This window comes from Nestor notabilis, unplaced genomic scaffold, assembly GCF_000696875.1.
Source record: "Nestor notabilis isolate BGI_N333 unplaced genomic scaffold, ASM69687v1 scaffold16369, whole genome shotgun sequence".
NCBI lineage: Eukaryota > Metazoa > Chordata > Aves > Psittaciformes > Psittacidae > Nestor > Nestor notabilis.
In genome coordinates this window covers 18187-27159 of record NW_009944351.1, presented here as the reverse complement: position 1 = coordinate 27159, position 8973 = coordinate 18187, and the positions used below count along the sequence as shown (strand labels likewise).

Below are 8973 nucleotides of genomic sequence, written 5' to 3'. Positions count from 1 at the left end.
TTCAGGTGTGGGGCCAGCCCGGCCCGCAGCACCAGCACACTGGAGACAGGGAAAAAGAGGCAGAGTTACCCACCCCGTCTCTGATCCCTGCTGGCCAAGGGGGCAGCAGGACTCCAAGCGGATCCCCTGCTCCCCCGCTGCAGGCTCTGGGCAGAGGTGAGCAACTTTGCATTAAAGATATTCAAGCTGGAAGCCAGAAATCTTAAAGCAACAAAGCCACAGATAAAACTAGGGCAGTTTAAGGCAGACCTGCCCCACTAAAACAAAGTAAACACCCACGACTCCAGTGAGTGCCATTTACTTTTACTCAGCTGAAAAGATCAGACATCACTCAAAGACTGATCCTATTTATAAAGCACTGGAGAGGAGCCACCTTGATTAACTCTGCTCCATGCGTCGCTCCCTGTTTGCAATAATCTTTCCCTCCCCCCATTTCTTTCCTTTTTGCAAAGCCTGGTGTTCCCAGATCCCTCCCTTGTGGTAGGCAGGGCAGGTAGGAGCAGAGGGTGGTGGTCTGCTCTGTCACAGCAGCGTTACCATCACAGGCAGCTTCAGCTCTTACAGTCGTCCCATCATGCAAGATGTGCAGTGCTGCCACTCTCTGCATCAATACGTGGGGTCTGCATGTGTATAGGGCCAGAACTGTTCTGCAAGGAGCTGAGCTACCAGCTTCCTCCTGTGCATCTCCCCTCTCCATCCCCCATCCTCATGCTTTACTCCTGCCATAGGTCTGTACGTTCGACACCCCTTGTGCCCATCCATCCCCCTCCTACAGCCACTGAGTACATGCATGTGCCACAGGGGCCATGCTGGAAAATGCTCACAAAAGTATGGACAGTAGGTCCAAGGCACACAACAGCCTGAGGAGGGGCTGTTGGCATTTTCCATTCCCAAGGCTGCAGGAAGGAGAGCCGGGGAGAAGGATACGCACAGGGTGCTGGCTCTCAAAGGAGGGCATAGGCTTCCACTGGAACAGATGTACCCCAAACTTGAAGAAGCGAGGGCTCCGAGGAGACCTTAGAGCAGCTCCCAGTGCCTAAAGGGGCTACAAGAAACCTGGAGAGGGGCTTGACAAGGGCCTGTAGGGGCAGGCCAAGAGGGAATGGCTTTAACCTGCCAGAGGGGAGATTGAGATGAGCTCTTAGGCAGAAGTTCTTCCCTGTGAGGGTGCTGAGGCGCCGGCACAGGTGGCCCAGAGAAGCTGTGGCTGCCCCATCCCTGGCAGTGTTCAAGGCCAGGTTGGACACACGGGCTTGGAGCAACCTGGTCTAGTGGAAGGTGTCCCTGCTCGTGGCAGGGGGTTGGAACTGGATGATCATAAGGTCCCTTCCAGCCCAAACCAGTCTGGGATTCCATGGTTCTATGAAATAAGGCATGGGGAAGCTCCTCAGTACATATGGCTGTGGGGAGCTGGAGGTGTCCCTGCCCTCTTTCCAGGACCATGTGCCGTGAGATGGAGTGAAGGATGGTGCAGGATGTCTATTCCCCCACACTGGAATGGGGAAGAAGACCAAGGTCCTGGGGACAGCAGGGTGAAAGGTGACCTGAGGAGAGAAGAGGCTGCTTCTTTCTCTAGCTTTTCCTCCTTGACCTGGCTTGGGATCCCTACAGTTGTATGGCTAGGAACAGCCATGCTTCAGTACCAACAGGACTGAGAAGGAGAGGAGAGGAGAGAGAAAAGCAAAGCTTGCAGCCTGCTGCTGGAGCTGCTTCCTCCCTCACTGAGTGACAGCAGCAGTGACACTGATCCTCCCATGGTCCCATCACCCTGCGCAGCCAGGACGAGCAGCTCATACCCAAACACCTCACTCCTCTGGACCTGCACTCCCCACCCCCCACCCCCTCGGTGGACCTGGCAGCCCATGGCCTAGCATAGGGGCTCCTGAGCCTGCCAGACCCCCCCTGCTCTCACCAGCACTGCTCAGAGAGCCAGAGACCTGCAGGGGCAGAGGGCACCGAGGAGAAACTTCTGGCACTGGCACTGACAAAAGGAGATACAGAAAAAGCCACCCCAGAAGCACCCACCCCACAACCCCTGCCATAACCTGCTGAAGGGTGGCGAGGCCCTGGGGGCTGTATCCCTGCTTTCCTCCCTGGAGGGGATGGAGAAACTCTTTACCCAAGGCCCTGTCAAGCTTTGTTGTCCCTTTCCAGAAATACACAGGATTTCAAATGTCAGTCATCACTTTCACCAGTATTTTTTTTTTTGGCCGTTAATCAAGAGGGGAGATGGGATAGGATGTCTCTGGGCAGGGCTGGGGCCATGGGCTCAGGCTGGGATGTGAAGCACTTACCTGCAGGTGCCTCCGTGCTGGTGACCAGGGAGGTGGGGTTGATGGCAGGGATCTCTGGAAGAGAAAAGGAAAGATGTCTTAAGGAAAGGAGTCACCAGCTCTGACTGTGACACCTCAGCAAAAGCCCCCTACAAGCAGGGTGCAGAGGGGATTTTTTGGGTCATCTCTAGCAGCTCTCCAAGATAGGAAATGGGACGAGTCTGACCCCAACATCACAGGCCATTAAATAGACCCGGAGATGCCCAAACTGAGCTCAGTCAACTGGGACAGGCTGAGATGCTGCATGCCCCAAGAGCCCTAAGGCACTCCTGCAAAAGACGTGCTCCAGGGACGGATGCTGCCTAGATGCTCAGCTCATCTGAATTCAGTTTGGGCATTGGATGGATGCTTGGCTGATCCAAGCGTACTCCATCCAGGCTGCACAGCACAGGGGTAAGTGTGGGCAAAGACAACACTTTATCAGGACTCCCTGTGACAAAACCTGGGGGAAATTCTGTCCTAACCCTAAAATTGGGGAAGAAGAGAGGGAGAAGAGCCAGCCTCACCAGCCCACCCCCACTGCCATTGCTCCAGCAGAGCTCAGGGCAGGAAGCTGTTCCTCTGTCACTTGTGACAAAGTCACAATCACTGCAACAATAACATGGTTTTATGCTGACCACAGGATCTGGCCTTGCTCCAGATCTGACTATGCTCGGGGCTCAGTCGGGGGGCATCTTGCTGCAGCTGAAGATGTGACCCAGTAGAGCTGATTCAGTCATCTGGAAGTGCTAACCCAAAGGGTCTTTTCAGAGCCTTCTGTGCTGGGGGATGTGATGCACAGGTGCCGCCAGAAGGTGACCCGACCATCCTAACTTGACCACCTCCTGTCATCCATAAGGATGGACATGCTCTCTTCTCAGCCTCCTACCCACCAGAAGCTGCACACGCATGGGTGGGAACCAAGAGGCAGCCAGTGGAGTCAGCCCATGGAGACCACCCATGGGTGCTGGTGAGGGGCACTCACTGATGCAGGGAGCCACTGGTGAGCGGCTCTGCTGGTAGCCCTTGGCACAGCGGTTGCAGGTGAGGCCAGTCACGCCATCCTTGCAAGGGCACTGCCCTGTTGTCTGGTTGCAGGTCTTGCCGGCCGCGCCAACAGGGTGGCAGTCGCAAGCTGGGTGAGAGAGAGAGAGAAAACGTACCATCAGAGGTGATGCACAACACAGACCCCAAACTGGACCCAATGGGTCGCCTCTGGAGAGGTGAGGAGGAGGTGGGCGAGTGCACCAGTGGAAAGGAGCTGCTGGGGCTGGCACAGCCAAGACCTGTGGTCCAGACTGTGGCCCCATGTATGCTGTGAGCAGCATGGGCAGGAGGGCAAGCAGACAGAAGTCTTGGCTGGGGTATGGCTCCACTGACTGGGATGCTCAGGATGAGCTCCTGGAAACCCTGGAGCTCACACAGGCACCTGCAGACACAAGCTAGCATTTAAGGTCCAGACACCAGGAGAACAGCTTCTTCTGGCCCACTGCTCCTGGGACAGCCTGTCATGCACGCAGGCAGGAGGAGGAACTTCCACAGGTAGCCCTGTGCCTGCTGCCAAAAGGCTCATATGGGGCTGTGCAAACCTTTGTTCACGGCCAGCATGGGACTGGGGACACTGCAGTGACAGAAAGTAGACAGATACATGTCCATGTCTGCTCTTCCCCCACCTCAACCGCAGGCCAATGCTCCTGATACAGCAGTAAAAGGCATTTTCTCCACTTGCTCCCTCACCTCTGAGCTTTTCCATCTACAGACCTGAACCAACACCGAGCTTTTACACAAAGTTTGGCCTTCCCTTGATTTTAGGATTGTCTGAAGTGGGTCTTCTCAAAGCTTCCCAAGCTCACGAGCCTCCGTGTTCATCCTGGCTCTTGGAGACCATGACCAAAGGATGTCCTCATTGCCTTTCTACCACAGCCTCCCCAGGGACAAGCCACACCTGAGGTGGGTGAAAGTTGGGTCTTCACCCTCAGAACAGACCCGAAGTGCCTCTCCATCACTGGATGATGACCTCCTGACAGCTGTCTACACAGAGGGATGCAGGGTTCACTCAGGAGCATCTCCCTGCCTTGGGCTGGGCTGGCTATGAGCTGGAAGAAGTTATCTTGGCCCCCATCAGTGTAAGAGTTGAATGCGATTCCAAAGCAAAAAAAAAAAACAACAACCACCCCCCGCTCTCCCCCGCAGCCCCCCGATGTTATCATTCCCCTAATTTTCACCAGATGGGGCTGGTGGGAGCACCACGGCACTGCTCCTCAGGCCCCCTCCTGCACGGCCAGAAACCAGAGCGAGCAGCCTCTAATGGGGACCAGATGCTTCACCCTTATCAGATCTTGGCTGGGACTGGAAGCGGACGTCTTTCTGACAGGGATATTTTGGGGGCTCAGCTGTGATAACAAATGTCAGTGAGCAAGGGAGCCTTGGCATGATGCAGGGCCATAGGAAACATGGAGGCTTTCTTGGGCGCCAGTGCTGGATTCTTGGTGTGAAGTTTAAGGAAGGACGTAAATATCAGCACAATCAGGATTGAATTCATCTAAGCAGATCTCTCTTCATGTGGTGGAATAAAGCTTTCAATAACTCTTGACATTTTACCTGGATCAGCCATTAAGACGGCTTTGCTCATCTTAAGTCCGCAGCAGATAGATGGTTTTGGGAAATGACCTTGGTCTCTGCCAGACTGACCTCCAGCCCCTTGCCCTGCCACGGTGGGATTTCCCACAGTGCCATGAAAATCCTTTGCTCCTTCCCACTTGGATGGGAAAAGCATCCCAGGCAGCACCCAATGCTTCCCCTGACCAGTCCCACATCCCAGCATGGCTGCATCCCACCACTCTGCCTCAGCATCTCCATCCCTCCTCATCCTGAGGTGACCCACAGTAGGGGCTAGCTCAGGGGATGCAGGAACCAGGGGCACAGGTCCAGCTCTATCCCCAGCTCTAGCTCCACAGCTCCATCCCCATCCCCATCTCCAACTCCATGCCTGCTGTGCACACATTGAGCACTGCTGCTCACAGCCCTGCCGGGTTCCAGGATCTGGCCCACGGAGCTTGAACAGTGGATTAAGTCACTAGCTTGGAGCTTAACTCATCGAGCTGCGCTTGCCAGCAAGCATGTCTTGCACCTAATACCGAGGGTATTTTTGCATCTTAAGGCTTAGCTGCTACTGCTTCCCCAGTTTTCATTGGAGAAAGCTCACGGTTTACAGGTTTGTTTAAATTACAGGGATTAATGCACAGCCATTCTTTATCTGACTTTGCAATTACCACCACTGAATTAATCCTGTAGGTTGTTCTGCCTTTTCCATCCTCCCAGCTTTTCTGTCTCGCAGCACCCAGTGGTGACACTGGCACTGGGAGGCCCTTCCAGGAGGGAAGAGCTTGCCTTGGTGGCTGAGGGCTCCGTTCTGGTGCCAGCAGGAGATGTGGGCTTGTGCAATGTGCAGCTGATATTTCTATGCCTGTTTCAGAGATGCTGCATCCCAAGCAGAAATGAACCACGGATGGATGGTTTAGTAACATGCATTGGGGTTTGTTAAATAAAATGAAATAGTTCCTGGCCTCTGGGCTGGTTCTTCATCTCCTGAATATGAACCGAGCTTCATCCCTAGCACCTGAAATATCTGCCTTTGCTGGGATGCTCAGCTTCTGCCCTGGACTAGCATCATGGTACATGCAAAAGCTTTAATCCAAAGCCACAGCCTTCAGTTCCCAGCAGCTTGCTCCACACTTGCTTTTAACATCTGCTGTCACGAGCCTTGCTTTTCCTTTTCTTTCTGTTTTCTTGCAGAAGAGTAGATACCTGAGCTGTAGGTATAGGACACATCTTTGGAAAAAAAACAAGCTCAAACTGTCTAGTCATAGAATCCCAGGCTGGTTTGGGTTGGAAGGGACACTAAAGCTCATCCAGTTCCAGCCCCCTGCCATGGGCAGGGACACCTTCCACTAGAGCAGGGTGCTCCAAGACCCTGTGTCCAACCCCGCCCCAACCTCACCTTGAACACTGCCAGGGATGGGGCAGCCACAGCTTCTCTGAGCAACCTGTGCCAGCGCCTCAGCACCCTCACAGGGAAGAGCTTCTGCCTAAGAGCTCATTTCAATCTCCCCTCTGGCAGGTTAAAGCCATTCCCCCTTGGCCTGTGCCTACAGGCCCTTGTCCAGCCCCTCTCCAGGTTTCTTGTAGCCCCTTTAGGCACTGGGAGCTGCTCTAAGGTGTCCCCAGAGCCTTCTCTTCTCCAGGCTGAACAAGCCCAGCTCTCCCACAGAGAGAGCTGTCTCCAGAGCAGAGGTGCTCCAGACCCCTGATCATATCTCTGGCATCAACAAGTCCCATTCATGGCTCTGGGCAGGCAGGCTCCCAGGTGCTGGTCCTGCTCCAAGGAGCTTCCAATCGCAACAAGATCCACCACTGGATAAGTACAAGGAAGGGGTGGAAATGCCTTCTGCTTTACTGAAGAAGGGACAGCTAAAGGAGCAGAAGCATCAGGGATTTTATTATTAACTTGGTTCCCTGAGGCAGAGCCAGGAACTGGCTCCCAGGAAACAGGGACCGCCTTTACTGCCAGATCCTCCTCAACATATGCACCGTGGCAGGGGACAGCCCTTGTGCACATGTTCATCTGGCGAGGCTGAACCTTTGCAGCACTTCCAAATCTCGGGCAAACTCTGCCAGCCCTCCGGAAGTGGCACCCCCATTCCAGGCTGGCAGAGACCTGCCCTGGCTTGGCACGGGGGCGAGCAGGGGAGGGGAGGGGCCCTACAGCACTCCGCTCCTCTGCAGCATGGACTGGCATTCCTCCTGCACAGCAGCATCAGTCTTCGCCCTGTCTCACCAGCTCCTGAGCACCCCCGGCTGCTCTGCACACTACATCCTCTCCAGAGCAGCCACTTTGCATCTGAGATGTTTTCCATCACCTTAACGCTCCACAATTACAGGCCTGGGAAGATGGTGGAGCAGGACCAGGTGCAGGCAGAAGGAGGTAGCCAGAGTCCCTCTGCTTCCTCCATCCTTAGCGCTGAAAATTGGGGGACCTGAGCCAGAGCCTGGGTAGGAAATGCTGCACCCGCAGTATCCCTGATCCATATTTAATTACTCTCCTCTCTGTTCCCAGCACCCAGCCAAATCCTGCTTGCTTTATTTATCATCAGTTTTTGCTCTCTTCCCTGGCCGGAGCAGAAACAGAGACCTCACTGCCCAGCACAGCGGCGGCACTGCGGATACTGGGTACCACAGAGAAAGGAACACCTGCAAGGCTTCCACTTTGCTTGGGATTTCATGGGATAATTTTGGTAGCAAAGGTAGAAGAAGCTGGTGAACCAACGGGGAGCAGAAACCCCTCATTCAGGGCAGGGTGGGGAGGTTGGGTGCTGACTGCAGAGGATGCAGAGGATGTCACCCCAGTGCCTCACATGCCCTGGTGCCAGTCTGGGTGAGTCAGGGCTGCCTGTGATCCCCCAGTGCTTGAGGACAAACCTCACAAAAAAGGGAATTTGGCTGCAGCTGCCCCAGTTCAGCAGTGCTGCAGCAGGAGCTGGGGGCTGCTTCCATCCCTCCCTGGCCTCAGTCAGAGCCAGGACCCCTCCAGGAATGGGACATGACCCAGGATGGTGGGCTTCAGGATGCACAGAATCATAGAATGGTTTGGGTTGGAAAGGACCTTAAGATCATCCAGTTCCAACCCCTCTGCAGGGATGCCTCACACTAGATCATGTCACCCAAGCCATGTCCAACCTAGCCTTGGACACTGTCAGGGAGGGGGCAGCCCCAGCTTCTCTGGGCAACCTGTGCCAGCACCTCAGCACCCTCACAGGGAAGACCTTCCACCTTGTATCTAACCTGAACTTCGCTTGTTTCAGTTTAAACATGTTAACCCTTGTCCTATCGCTACAGTCCCTGATGAAGAGTCCCTGGAAGGTACCTGGCATGGCTTTGGAACCTGGCTGCTGCCTGGCATGAACTCCATCAATGGGAAACCCTTGCTGCTGGGGGGCTGCCAAGGCCCAGAGACATAGCTGTGACATGGCTTGGCCACAGCTGTGGGGCTGCGAAGCCCATGGGAACACAGGCTACTGAGGAGGGATCTGTTGATCTGTCAGTTGCTCAGGTGATTAAAACTGCTGAGCTAAGGAGGTGGCTGCAGGCAAAGCTGCCCCTGCCAGTGGTCAGCCGTGCTCCTGCTGCTGCGCCAGTCAAACCGGGGAAGTTTCTTCCTTTATCTCCTCAACTGCTCCTGTGGAACACAGCACGGATAAGGGATGGATGTCACCTATTACATGAGCCATAACTACCAACAACACTAGGGCACCCCAGAGGGGAACCCCAAAAGTCAAATCCATCAATTCATGTCTGTGGCCACAACATTAATGGTCCGAAACATGCTTCAGCAGTTCCCGTAGACCCTACATAAACACATTATGTTTATTTCCTCACAGCAGCAAAGGTGCCCAGTTCCCATGAGATACTGCATTCCCTTCTAGGAGGTACTTGCACTCTGGGCTGGAAAAGAGGGATCAGGGATGAATTCAGAGCAGCCATGGCTCACTGCACTGTTTCAGCCTGGATCCCACCAGTCATAGAATCCCAGGCTGGTTTGGGTTGGGAGGGACCTTAAAGCTCATCCAGTTCCAACCCCCCGCCACAGGCAGGGGGACACAAG

At 54.6% G+C, this 8973-nt stretch overlaps 1 protein-coding gene across 1 annotated transcript in view; it reads right to left on the bottom strand.

Annotated features, from left to right (window-relative positions):
- The window catches only part of LOC104411860 (netrin-3), a 21934-nt gene that overhangs the window by 3668 nt on the left and 9293 nt on the right, over window positions 1–8973 (bottom strand). The window contains exons 3-4 of the mRNA XM_010022394.1: window positions 3298–3447; window positions 2295–2348 (exon numbers count right to left, since the gene is read on the bottom strand). Coding sequence (XP_010020696.1) covers window positions 2295–2348; window positions 3298–3447 — 204 coding nt within the window. The remainder of the gene's footprint in view (window positions 1–2294; window positions 2349–3297; window positions 3448–8973) is intronic.